This window comes from Dermacentor albipictus, unplaced genomic scaffold, assembly GCF_038994185.2.
Source record: "Dermacentor albipictus isolate Rhodes 1998 colony unplaced genomic scaffold, USDA_Dalb.pri_finalv2 scaffold_23, whole genome shotgun sequence".
NCBI classification, from domain to species: Eukaryota; Metazoa; Arthropoda; class Arachnida; order Ixodida; family Ixodidae; genus Dermacentor; species Dermacentor albipictus.
The window spans coordinates 1,245,499-1,259,957 of NW_027225577.1; the positions used below are offsets into that span (position 1 = coordinate 1,245,499).

Sequence of the window (14,459 nt, forward strand, 5' to 3'; positions counted from 1 at the left end):
CTGAAGAATAAAGTTATCATGCTGATTAGTTATTTCACGGTATAGAACGCAATCGTCGGCAAAAAGTTTAATAGAACTATTAACTACGGCAGGTAAGTCGTTTATATAAATTAGGAATAATAACGGTCCCAAGACGGAGCCTTGAGGAACACCTGACTTCACGGCGCAGCGCGGGGATTTGGAATTATTATCATTCTAAATCTTAGCTCCTTTTGTTGGATGTACTCTCCTAGGAGCAAGAAGCTCTTGCTTGACTACCGTTCGGCGCACTTAGTTAAAAGAGGCATTGCTGCTAACTGCCTGAGAGCTGCCCTGGCTAAATCTTGTGTGCACCAGCTTTCCTGCACCATTCAGCAACAAGCGAGCCGTTCACGTAGGGCCGGGAATCCCGATGACACATCGGTGTGTGTCACTGAGAGCCTCATTAAAGATGACCCGGCAGCTGCTCGGTACATTAACGCTCGTCCCAGTGGGCTGTGGCTGTGACACACGTACACGGAGTGTCCCACCACCTAAATAAAACATAACAACCATTCCACTCTGTGATGATGGAATGGCAGTGAAAGCTGACGACTGTCAAAACTCTCAAACGAAACGCAAAGTGCTTTCGCTGCCATTCCATCTACACAGAGCGGAATGGTTGTCATTTTTACGTTGCGAGTCTGGCGTCGTTGCTGGTTCGGAGGTGCCCGTGCTCGCGATTGTCGTTTTCGTTCAGCATCGCGGGAACGTTCTTCGTCGGTGGTAATTTGGCACCGGCGCCGTTTACATTCTCATTGCTGTTCCCTCCGGCGCTCCTCGTACGCATGTTGTTCTTCGGGTATGCTAACTATAGGTGTCTGCCCCATCGATAACGCAGCTGTTTTGGCGCCGATACCTCGCCTTCTTGTATACTGCGATAACGTTGACGTCACGCTATTGTTCAGGGCAAGCGTTCTAATCTGTTCCGCATTTGGACATCTGGGCCGCCGCAATGCACCCATATGGGTTTGTTAGAAATTGATAAGTCCGTTTTGTTGCCGGACGCCGGAAAAACTACGGAAGATTAGTCATTTACAGCTTTCGCTGCAAAATATGGCGAACAAGTGCCACTAAAGCTCGTAAGAATGTACCCATTGGTAAAGAACGTCGAGAGGCATGGCACATGCACTAAAGAGCATGTCACCCGCTTCGTTAACAGCAGTGTGGGAGTGGTATACAATATTCCACTTTCCTGTGCAAAGTTTTATATTGGACAAGCAGGCAGGTGCCTGAATGACAAGCTTAGGGAGCACAGGCGCGCTGTAACGCTCTATAGCAGGTGCTGGCCACTTGGCTCACCAATGCCGAAAATGTACTCGTAAATGCTCCCCGTGTTTTCACAACACGCAAGTGCTCAGACGGTTCGACAGGCAGTTAGATAGGGAAATATTCGAGTTGTTTTGCATTTCAAGAGCTGCTGATGAATGCGTAAGCGCTCCATGAATCGCACTCATTGATAAAGAAGTATTGTACGTTGAGAAAAACCTGGTGTATGCTCTGTAATGGCTTTTCGTGGGCGCTTATCGGCTTTGTTGCGCATTTGGTTGTCTCCTACGTGGCACGTTTGTTTATGTGTGTGTCTGGGCATTTATTTGAGCATACGATAGCCTCTATGCATGTTTTTCTGAATAAAGCTTGTGAGTTGCAGTCTAGTGCTATGTCCTGTCCCCCTTTTTTTCCGTAGTCTTGTTCGCGCTAGTATCTATCAGTGAGCTTATTCTCCTCATCTCCCTCTCCCATTTATGTTGGGGGTGAATATGCTGCATGAGCAACACCATAAAGCGCAGTTATTTCCACGAAGATTCCCCTTGTCAATACATCGACTCCGCCATGATATCCCTTCTTCGACTCCCGCATAATCCCATTATATAATTATGCGGGCTTGACAAACACACATTGCAAAACACAATTACCGACATGATCTTGCCAAACATTACATAAGTCGACGCGTCAAACAGCAAATCTCACCTGGATCGACTCCTTAACAAGCTCAGAAGGTAGTCCTCGTCAGGAGTCAGAGATGAGTCGTACGCAGCGTTTTGACGATCCCGGTCCCTGCAGAGAAAGAAATAACGCGATGTCAAATCTTCTTCGTCCCGCTCTAACGTAATTTGCACTGTCATATCTGCTTGTTTTCCAGAGAGCTAACTGCGTGCCCAGGCAGCTGGTCGCATCGTAATTTTTCTGCGTGACAGTGACCTTTCCCGGAGCCGCACTTTTGACGCTGTGGTTCGTGTGCGCAACAGCGCAGTCATTGGGAGGTCCCTCGCGGTACAGGGAGAAAAATAGAAATAAGATCGACGACTAGGTTACGTTAACAACCTGATCCCAACCGGGCTATTATGTTCGGTGGTTCCTTACTTTGAGCATACCCTGAGTGACTGGTTGCCTCAGAAATGTTCCCTTGATGTGTCGCAATAGTTGTCGCAAAGGCTTTTGAGCATCGCCCACATTCAAGGATCTATAAAAACGCATTGAAGGTTACCGGCCTCCCAGCAACCTCAAAAGGGGCAGTCAAACCCTCGCTCTCCCCGTGGGGTGTGTGCTGATGAAAAAAAAGAGAGCTATTTATACACTCGGGGGCGTCAGATTAATTTCAAATCCTTGCGGTTCTTTAACGTGCACCAAATGCACGGCACACGAACGCGGCCGCCGCGGCGTTTTTTCAGCAGCGCCCTCAGAGTCAGCATTTGCTTGCGATAACGCAGCTACTTCGAATGCCGATCAATATTCGGTTAATATTAAAAATTATTTATTCAGTAATTCCATAGTAATTCCATTAATTAAGTAATTGTATAGGATGGCACGTACCAGGACTCGGTCTCGAAATTGGCGGGAGCGGAGGCAGATGCCCTGGCGAGCAGCACCACTCCGACGAGGACCAGGATGCCGACACTCACGGAACGCACCATGGCTGGCACTATGGACAGCGCTGCAATCGGATGAAAAAGAAGTGGCGCGGGGTTGATTTTTCTGCGCTTGCCATTCTCTGAGAAGGCGTCCATACTTAAGACATCACAGTGAGGCACGCTACTACAGACGTTCTCTCTTTCTTTTTCTTCTTTTTTAATTACGTAGCTGTTATCCACCGTTGTGAAAACGTCTAATTAGGTGGAAGAGCCAGTGATATTACGTGCGCATGCCTCTGGTCCCTTTCTGATCCAGTTTTGCTTCAAGAAAGGGCTTTTCTCGCATTACGGTGGATGCCGTATTGTTAGTTACACGTTAACCCAATTTTATTCTTTGTGTGAATTCATTTACGGCGTTTCTTGGTGAGCGTCAAGGGAAACAGCGATAAAAGTGCTTGCAGGTTCTTCTCTTCACGTTCGCAGCAGACGCGTCGTAGCGCTTGTAGAGAGGACAAGCGAGATACGCTGCATGGAAACTGCATGAACCCGGCATGTTACACCGCCCACAACACACGCTTTAGGTGGCATTAAATAAAAGTCACTCGGCCGCGCTGAACACAACAATACCTGGAGTTCTTTGGATACATACTGAAGTAAATACACTATGCACCAGAGAACGCAAATCAAAGCTGCAACGACTTATAAAGACTTTAAAAGAAGACGCCCTAAACGCCACAGCTTCTTTTGAGTCATCGCCGGATTACGCAAACCACGTGTTACTCTAACCTCGCCCATAAATACGGACCTACTGTCTCCTAAAACTTCGAATATTAATCAAATAAGCAACTGTACTCTTTTTACTAGTACTGTCACCCACCGCGTGTCTCCGTTATTCTCTTACATCACACCTTTTCAATCGAATGACTTGGCGCAAGGCAGTGAAGATTCTCACGATTACGAAATCTTCAGGGTTACATACTGGATCCGCTTTTATTTTTTAATGTATGTCAGTGATCTACCTATGTGCATTTCTTCTTCGAAATCTATACTTTATGCAGACGATACTACTATCATCAACTCCTTTAAATGCCTTACAACTGTAATATCTAATCTCATTGACGATTTGTACAGCCTGCTAGAGTGGTGCCTTACTAACTAGCTAGAGGTAAGCCCGTCGAAAACAAAATTTGTGGCATTCACTTCGCTGCAACGAACACCTTACTCCATTCCTCCTATTTTTCGCGGTGCCAGTCCGATAACTGCCAAATTTCCCTGTAAATATCTTTGTTTAGAACTTGACAGAAATCTTAAATATATTGAACAAATATCTAAAGAAAAACCGATTACCTACAGGATTTGGGCATTTCTAAAAACAAGACACATATTTAGCCATGAAATATTATTATCGTTATACTTTTCATTTATTCATTCACCCAATAACTACTGCGTTACTTGTTGGGGAAACACTTACGTAACCCATATGAACTCATTGCAATCCTACAAGATAATTACACTTAGCCCATACAACCACAATGCCACATATCTTTTACAAGCTATCACATTATTTCAGTCGCAAAACACGTTAAATATTACCTCGGTACCTTTTCGTTCCGACAAATAAATTACACACGATGCCAATAGCTTGATAACCCAATTTTCTCAAACAAATACTGATGTTACCCGGTTTGCAATAGATAGGAACTTCATTTTAATCGAAATATACACTGATTACGGTAAGCAGAGTGCCCATTCTTCTGGAACACACTGAAGACACAGTGAACACACACTGAACACACACTGAAGACACACTGAACACACACTGAAAACTCTGAACACACACTTTCTGGAACACACTACTACTAAATATAATACAATTAAAATTAAGGAATTCAGAAAGCTACTAAATAAATATATTCTGTTCTATACTGTCGCTTAGTTCATACTCATAACCATTATTTCAGTGCACCATCAGTAAATTTTCATTGCGATACCATAAGAATGCTGTTTCACGTCCTTGCCATCGATATGTATTAAAGTTCATCAATTATGATACGTACGTCATGTCACTTAAACTGTTAATTTATTAGTGTTTAATGAGATTATCCTACAGCGCCTCTTATATGCTTTTTTTAATTATGCACATTAACTTCTTTAATTACGCTATTTATGATAAAAACCGGTAATTTCTTGTTCACGATGTGCTGCAACTGCTGTGATCGGTGCTTTACTTGGCTTAGTTTGGAAAGGAGGTTCCATTGCAGTCTTTAACTTCGGGACCTTCTTCTTTATACTAACATCCTGTAATCTTTCTAATCATCACAACAAACCGGGGGGAAAAAAGACGGCGATTTTCACGGTACGGTTTACACGTCGGCGACACCTCGGACGAGTCATCTGTTCTCGCACGAACCGTGCGCTCGGTTCTTTGACGACCGGCGCTCGCTGATCGTTTGGTAAGTGACCTTTCCTCTCACTTTCCGCTCTCCCACTTCACAAATGATTCCTCGGGAACCCCGTGGCACGAGGCGCAGCGGTATAGAGAGGGCGGCTCCATGCGTGCCCGGAGAGGCTTGCAAATGCCGGAGAGTCAGCCTCGTCCACTCCTCCGGGCACTGGAAACTTTACCCTCCCGTCTGCAAAGTCCGCGGGATTTTCGGCTTCGCGAACCCATCGATGGCCGCTCGAGAGTTGAGCCGACGCGACGGCGGGCCAATTAGAGCGCAGGTACGCTAACCGACCAACGCCGTGCCGAGGAGAGGCCAATCTTGGCATCAGGGACGCACACAGCGGCCGGACGGGAGGAAGCCACGAAGAAGAAAAAGGGGCGGTCAAGGAGGAAATACACCATAATCCAGTTTTCATAACGTCCCCAGGAAGGCGCCTTCCTGGCCACTGGAGCGTGAGGCACACAGTATTTCTTTTTTCTTAGACCGCTTCATCGCACTCCGTGTCTTTTTATTTGTTGTTTTTTTCCGGCCAGTATAATAATCCGCGCTCGACCGATCGGGGCCTCTGAGTGAAGAATGGTGAGAGGTGACTTCGTGCGTCACGGCGCACGCACACACGCGCGCGCACGCGTCGATGCTTCCTCGCCGTCCGCGGCACCGACGTCCTTCGCCACCGGACAAGCCGGCTCACGCTCTCGCACCTGTCGGCTCGGCGAATATCGACTGGACGACGCCTGGCCTGACGCGGGCCGAGACAAGCCCCGGCAAAACGGCCGCCGATGCCGAGCCGCCGTTTCCCCTTAATTTTCCGCTCGGCTTCATCGGGACACACCTATTAAGCAGCCACTGTCGTGCGGCGTTTCCCCGCTTCCCCCCCCCCCCCCTCTGAGCGCTTCCAACATCCTCATCCCATGCTCGGCTTTTTGCTGCCTTCCCGGCGAGCGTCTCCGCCGCAGAAGTGAATTCGTCTAATGCTTCTCTTATCCCATAGGCCCCCCTACGATATACTATGGTCTGCGCTTACTTCAACTGCTTATTTCTTGCGATCAAAGTCCCGACCGACGATATCTCACAGCCGAGCGCCTGTAACGGCTGCGCAAGCGAACAAAATATAACCGAAGGAGGAGAATCGTATAAACAACCGTACGACCGAATGATCCTTTCCTTTCTTTTTCTGTTTTTTTTTATTGACGCGAAAAAGCGATCCGCGTCGAGAAGCAGTTATCGGACGCTATTAGCTTTCACGTCGCGGGAGCTTAGGCAACGAAGATCGCGATCAGTGCTGACGTAACAAGAACACTTTAATTTTTCTTTGTTCGTTATCGGCACGATGGTTGCTGCTATTTCCCGATCCTTTCGGCACAGTTATCTTGCGGTTCTGCGTAGTCAACTTGTGCGATGACAGTTCAAATTCTTTCTTTCCTTTCGCTCTTTTTTCTTAAATAAGCGTACAAAGAATAAATAGAGGCAATATTTAAACTCACGTCAACTATCATCGCTCCCTTTAATTGTAGGGATATTACTGCGAACTCTCGAAAACTAACGATGCAATGAGAACTGACGGCTAAGAAATTAGTTTCTAATCTCTGCGTTCCGCGCGATCTGACAGGACAGAAGCGCCAAGTGCATAGCTTCGTCACGTATTTTATTCTCATTCCGTGCTACTTTCCTTTTGCGTTTCAATTTATCCTCAAATTTCTTTCTCTTCATTATATTCATGTGCGTAGGAAACATACGTCTACCTCCGCAGAAATCAAGGTGTCTAACCGTTTCCAATCGGGGAGCTCAGAAAGTGGTGTTTCTTTTTACCCAGGCAATGTACATAACACTTAATAAGCGCCAAGCTTTAGAGTGAAGTTTGTAGCATCTCAAGTTTGATCTGGGAAGTTTCACAGCTCCTGGATGCCGGATATACAAAAATGTGTACCGATAGCCTGAAAGCAAGGTTAGCTTTTTTTTTAATGCGATGTCTTTTCATGACCCTGCACTACACAATACAAAAAAAGCAATTTATTGACAACTGAGAATACTGAATAGTAGGCGAATGGCAGTACGCTCGCATTTGCTGCGAGCAAAACACCGCTACATGTGTCCATAAATGTCATCTCTGTGAGCTCAGAGCTCATATTTGCGCGAGTAGGAACAGATACATGGCGAGAACAACGCAATGACACACAGCTCGAATCGCCAATGTGTGTCCTTCCTTTCTGCGTCCGCGTGCATACTTGCACCGTTTCCACCATGCATTGTATCAGAGCGACATCGGCTCCAATGTGCTACCGTCATTTTGGCTACGCGTCATTCTGGCGTTCTAGCGGAAACCGATCTTGAGCATTGCTTGCGTGAACACTCGTTCGCTCGTATGACAGAGGTTGGTTGCACTCTGTGTTGCACTGGAGCTGCCTAGCGCAGTCATAGACTCATATCTGCTGAGCGTGCGTGATTATTAAAATGTGTGTTACCACGACTTGCAAAAGGGGCCATGCGATAAGCGAGCTCAATAAAGTGACTAAGCTTGCGGGAGAAGGGAGCACCAAAAGCTGTTCTCCTCGACCGTCCACGGAAAACAAATACTCAAACAATTAAAGCAGACCGTGGGGCTTTGAATGACGCATGATACATGGTAATTTTTTTTGTCTCTCACCATTTTGAGCTTACTTTATAACTTGGGTTCGACCTCGTCTACACTTAAAGCTTTCGTTTTCTTTTTTTCTCTCTTGTTCTCTCTAGCTTTTGATTGGCGATCTTTAAAAGTAACGTTAAGCAGTTCTTTGCATAAAAAACTATCAAAGAAATAAAGACCTGCTGGAGGTTGTCGCGCGTATAGAATGCTGGGTGGTTGCAATAATAAAAAAGGCCAGCTTTCTTCAGCTAAAACAAAGTTGCATGTCGTCCTTTCTCGAAATCTCATTGCTTAATTCTCTTAACTAACGTGCTTTCTTTCAGTGCAAAGCAGACAGCCGGAGTGAGGACCTCGGGAATTTCAAAAGTTTCTTTTTAGGCGCAACCTATGCTGCCGGTCATCATTATTAAACAAAGACGCCCTCGACGCTTGCAAAATTTGCAATAGCTGTCCATTAGACTCCGTCATACACCATTCCCGTCATCAATGTTATTCATTAACTGAGAAGGAGCCGCAAGGTATTCGCCCTGAGAATAAGAAACCATCTCACATAGTAGTCGGAGTCGACGACGTTATACCGTGGTGTGAACGGCAAGTGACCATAGCGACACAGGATCCTGCCTAAATAAAGTTTGTCAGAATATAGAGCTGCTCACGGACTTGAGTGGCTGCTCATTTATACGCTGTGCCTCCTGACATGTGTGTGAGAAATCTGTTGTCTTGCGTCTCCCCGAGCTACCTTTGAAGCACTCTTCTTTTTTCCGTGCAGCCAATCGGAAATTCCTCGAGTTAACATCCCTGCCTTTCCTGTTTGTCCCTCACTGAGTAACCATTAGTGATACAGAGCAGAAAACTGTTACGACGGTCGGCGATTTTCCACAGTGGACTTTCTGTTCTTCTCTTAATCTTTCCCTCCACTTTACCCTTCCATCAGTGTAGGCTAGCCAACCGGGCTCAGTCTTGGTTAAGCTCCCTTCCTTTCATTTATCACTCTCCCTCTCCTTCCCTCTCACTATGTCTCAGTGGATGCCTACGACCACATCAGCTGAGGATCAGCGGTACCTGGCCGCTTACATCGAATCGACAATGAAGCGAACAAATCAATTCCTAAGGTAAATTGAAAAAAAAGCCTTATATATATATATATATATATATATATATATATATATATATATATATATATATATATATATATCACTTGCTCGCTCGCTCTTCATTCTTATTTCTGGAATCGATATCTCTGAGCCACCCGGAACAAAATCCATGGCCAGCTTTTGTACCTAGCGTTAAAGAGAGCAAACAGAAGAAATCGACATTAATAAAATATTCTGCAAACGCACTTTAATATAAGCGGCGCACTCGAAAACTACGACTGCAAAATGAGCTCGGCGGATGTCCACAACGTGGAGGGGCTTTCGCGAAAGCGAAATTTATTATCCGCCTGCTTGTAACAGCTGGCCAGAAAATCCCCCGTCACTTTACGGATTTTCGCAGGATTGGTTTCTTTATACCTTAACTCTGCTACATCGCATCAAGTATTTCGGATTCACTCGCTCATAGGCTTGCCACCTAGTTGGCGCGTGCGCTAAGGAGCAGCTTCCCGCCTACAATACAGGTTCCAGATTTGATTTGTAGGAGATGTCCTGCTTTATCCTTCCTTTTTCTTTCTTTCTTTCTTTCTTTTTTTTTTACAGCGATGCTGTATATGGCTCAGATTTGGAGTTTAGTGCCGTCTGCGAGCATAAATTATCATCATCAGCAATGACTCGGGCGTCGTCGTCTTCTTCGATGGCGCCCCCTCGGCGCAACTGCGAGAACGCGCTCGCGCGCCTGCTCGTGCATTCCTCGTGGTCTACTTCTAGAGCTGGCTACGTTGAGCAAAAAAACTATCATCATCACCAATGGCTCCTTCTAGTGCAGCTGACGTCATGGCTCTACAGGTGAACTACGTAACTGATCTCAGTTTGGCTCCGCCCGTGCAATGGGTAGGCCGCGCGTCGTCGGGACTGCGGAAAAACAGCGCGCGTATTAAAAGCGACGGAGGCAGCTGCGGCACGAATGCGATAGTCGATGGCGTGAGAACGCTAATGCGGCGGCCGACGAGCGTGTCCGCGAGACAGCACGTAAGCGACTAGCGGGAATCGACGAAGCAAAACGGTGGGTGAGGTAATGGCGCGAAGTGCCTTCGGCGTCAACGGGGATGAGTTAACGAGTGCGAACGTGAGGTTCCAAAAACGTCGCAGTTAATTCCGCCCGAAAGGCGAAGCACAGATTCAGATAGCAACTTAGCAGATAGCTGTACGAAATAAGGATAGTAGGTGTATCGGCCGTGTAAATTAGTAAACAATCGCTCACTAACTCAATAACAATGACAGAATGTGTAAGCGTGACTCAACGGGGACGTAGAAAGAAACATACACACAGAGACGCGCTGTCTTTGCGCGTCTGCTTCTTTCTACGTCCTTGTTCGGTCGCGCTTAGACATTCTATCATGGATTCATCCAACTAGCCCGGCAACGTGTTTTAACTAAATTGACCAGCATGGTGTCACGCGCGCACAGGTAAACATGAACACACCTCGCTCGAAGAGCGCGGAAACTCGCTGTCAAAATTCTGGAGTGAAGAATCGCGGCAGCAGCAAGCGAACTGACTTTCATCCGTGTCTCGTTTCAACGCGAACAAAACGTCGAAAACACACCGCATACGAAGCTACAGGCACTACGCGTGCTCTGCAAACATCGCAAATCCCTTTGAAGATGAGGCCCGCGCGGGCGCGCACTTTGGCCACGTCGAAGATTGCTTTCAAGACACACGAGCGCCAGCAACGCGTCCCTAGAGCGTCCGCCAAGGGCGTCTACTATATATGGTGTCCGCGATTCGCGCTGCCATCGCCGTAGTACATGCCGCGGTTGTCTCCACTCTGTGCGGAGTGGCGGTCGAGGAGGACATCGAGACACCGTATCAGCCGCCGGAGGCGAACGCCCCTCCTCCCTCGCCTCACCCCTCTTGCCTCGCGCGCCACAGGAGAAGGAACGCATCCGGTCCGGGCCCCGTTCCTCGCTCGCGCACGCGAGATTAGAGAGTTTTAGCCCAGCGGGCTTACGGCCAGCGGAGCGGAGCGGTCTCCACCGGTGCGCCAGCGGAGCGGCTCGCGAAAAAAGAATTTTAGCCCAGCGGATCACCCGCTCGAGCGGGGTAAAGAGCGGGGCGCTCTGCTGCCCCACCTAGTGGTTCGAATAGGAGTTACTGAAAAATGAAATTGAATTACGCTTGTTTTGATTATGCAAGAAATGTTGAATAAAGATATATTACATGTTCTCAGTGCATTATTCGTTAATAATCTACTGAGTACTAATGTACGGGTCAGCGCGGCAGTCGCCGTCTTCGATGCAGAAGCCGCGGCTGCCGTCTTGCATTTCCCATACACGCCCGCGCGCCCTTACGCACGCTCGCGCGCTGCGTATACCCTCCGCTGGGGAGTGCTTTCCAGCGGGCGTAAACGCTGCTCCGTAAAACCGCTGGCCGCCTCAGCGTGGTGCGCATGCGCAGTCGCGTCTCCGCTCACCCGCTCCGCTCCGCTGGCCGTAAACCCGCTGGGCTAAAACTCTCTATTGAACCACGCTCGCAGGCTCACCCTCACACGTTTTCACTCATACGGAACCTCACGGCGACGGCGACAGCATAAATGCACTTGTGGGGTCCATATAATTGCTATCGCAATAAAGGACTTCCTTCATCGTCATTTAGCTCGACATGCAACGCCTGGGACAGACTACGGTTCTATAGCGACCGTCGCCGTGATGGGGAGGCCGCGTTCATGGGGGTATGAGCATTGCTTAATAAGGGGCTATGAGCCATTCATTATCTTACGTGACGGAGACATTTAGCAACAGAGGTGACACGCGAACGTGTGCGCGTACCTATATTGCCACGATGACCCCAGATCAGGACAATAAATATTTTCTGTGTCATCTCTGCGTCATGCGCTAAACAGCTTCGCTGACCATCCACCTTCAAGGAGTGGAATAGCTGATGAATTCTTTTCTTCATTTTGTTCTTTTCGTAGGCTACCAAAATTTGATTATTAAGAAGCCCACATCTCATGTCCTTTTCCGGCATCCTCCTACAAGTACGTTAATATTTAGGCAATGCATAGCAAAACGCCGATATTCCTCTTCGCAAGTGCGGATATTGTCGCATTCCGCGCAATCTCGTGACTGTGTCAGGCTCTGGGTGGTGAGTAGCTGATTGCGCGCCGTTAGGTAGATCCGTAGTGGCCGACATTGTGGCAGTGTTTCGAAGACGCATGAATTGTTGAACGATGCGGTGACTCTTCCGTTCTTCAAAGGTCCTGCACTTTTTGACAACGTCTTCAACGGTTTGGCAGCTCTAAACGACCAGCAAGTTAAAAAATACATCAGCGATACCTTTCAAGACGCGGCTTCCTACGTACGTCTCGGATATGTTGGCGTCAACTCGGCGGGAAAAAAGGATAACGCCAAGGATGTACGACACGTACGACTCCGTAGATGTTTGAGCACGGCAGACGTTTTTCTAAGCGGCACGATGGCGACCAATTGGTTTTCCAAAGAAGTCAGGAAGCCTATACTGCTTGCAGAGATCCCAGCTGATCAGTTCTGTTTCGTCAGTGCCAAATCAGACGCTTACTGAGGTCGAAAGCGAGATGGGCGAGCGTCAGAATATAATTCCCAAACCAGTAATCGACGTCGATGCTGTCGATGCCGCAGATTGAGCCAGGGTCACGGGATCGGATCAAGAGAACCGGTTGTGCCGGTGTTGCGGTAGACGCAGCATTCCCATTTGTTGACATGTTGGAGCTGACCAGGACACGTCCGCTGTGGAGTTCCGTTTTGCGTAGTATGTAACACCTCCACCAAAATGCCACGGGTAGGAATATAAATGAAAACATATTTGCCAGCTCTCTACAGCGATCTGAAATACAGCCAAGATGGCGGAGAAACATCCTTTTTATTTACGATAGTCGTTCTCTCCCAGACAATGACCAACGCCGTCTTTGTCACACTTCTTGCAGGCTACAATATAAAGTGCCAAGCGGAATTGCAATTCTCTGCTGAGCCTGCAACCACGAGAACGAATCTCTCCGAAGATCGAGGATGGTGGTAAACTGTAGACTGTGAGGGAGAGCGCGCTACTGCTCTCTATGAAACCAAAGAAAATCGTAAAATGTGGTTTATTTAGAAGTGGTAATCATCGCTTCGATAGCTTCGCGCTGACTTCTCATGCTTTTCCGTTTCATCTCTCTCTCTCTCGCTCTCTCCACCCTTTTGGTTAGCGAAGTAAAACGAAAACTACTCTCGCCTTTGTAATTTCTTCACAAAGGTCTACATGTTTGCATAACTGGTGTTACGGGGGAAAAAACGACTTATGGATACTAGCTGTGGCCGCGTGGAGCGTTGCAAAGGATTCAAGCATCACAATCACAATCATAATGGCCCTGTATCTACAAAAGTAGTCACGAATAAACTCGCGTTTTTCAGCGTGAAAAACACCCAGATCTTTCGAAAAGCTCTGATATATATATATATATATATATATATATATATATATATATATATATATATATATATATATATATATATATATATATATATATATATATATATATATATATATGACAAATTTCAACAACTTTTTTTATGTCGTAGGAAGAGCCAGGCGACTCCGAAATTGAAGAATGAACAACGAAGCGGAAGGCTCAAACTACTTTCTTGTGAGAGTTCTCCAAAGGCAAGAAAAGCAAGAAACTGTGAAACATGCTCAGGCTTTAGAGAAAAAATCGAGCGCCTTGCTTGGGTAAAAATTGCGGGCTTAAAGTGGGTCTCACGTCTACTATGAAAGAGAGTAATCTCCGCCAGAGACAGCAGGGCCTGTGGGCGACGCTCACGAAGAAATTGGGTCTGGCTGTCGCGTGATGAAAGCGGGCCTTCAGGGAGCAGAGCAACGCCGCGCTGCCTTGGGAAAGGGAACGCCTGCGTAGCGGAAATTGCCATTTGATCCGCCGTCCCTTTAGTCTTTGCCTGCCTTCGGATGAAAAGATTTCGTTTGACTGCCGACACTCGACTGGCTACCTGACTTCAACAGCTTCGAGACCAAAAATTTATGCCGTACAAGTGCGCAACTTGCGGCCAACGCAGCCAAGCAAAACGTTGTTACTTCGCTATAGATGCTCTACCGCGGAGTTGCATCAACCTTGCGCAAGATGTTAGGCTTGTGACCTAAAGATCGTCGGGAAATGAGGTAAATAGAACGTGTTCATCAAGTTGAGTAGACAGTTGCGATAGAATAACTGATGGCGATGAAGCTACAATCTTTTGGTTGGGGCGACGGGACGTGCTCCAAATATACATGTCCTTCTTTCTAACAAAATTTTCCCTGCGTCTGACTGTTGCAGAATTCTGCAATCCACGGCAAATAGTATCCTCTACAAGAAACTTCGTAGTGCAAACACTGTAGTTTGATAGACTTCTTGTTTTTGTA

General features: G+C 47.1%; 1 protein-coding gene across 3 annotated transcripts in view; it reads right to left on the minus strand.

Annotated features, from left to right (window-relative positions):
- The window catches only part of LOC135898902 (diuretic hormone class 2-like), a 375,756-nt gene that overhangs the window by 5,092 nt on the left and 356,205 nt on the right, over window positions 1-14,459 (minus strand). For all 3 annotated transcript variants that reach the window (XM_070529526.1, XM_070529528.1, XM_070529527.1), the window contains 2 exons: window positions 2,833-2,953; window positions 1,990-2,076 (listed from right to left, as the gene is read on the minus strand). In XM_070529526.1, the coding sequence (XP_070385627.1) occupies window positions 1,990-2,076; window positions 2,833-2,953 (208 nt within the window). The remainder of the gene's footprint in view (window positions 1-1,989; window positions 2,077-2,832; window positions 2,954-14,459) is intronic.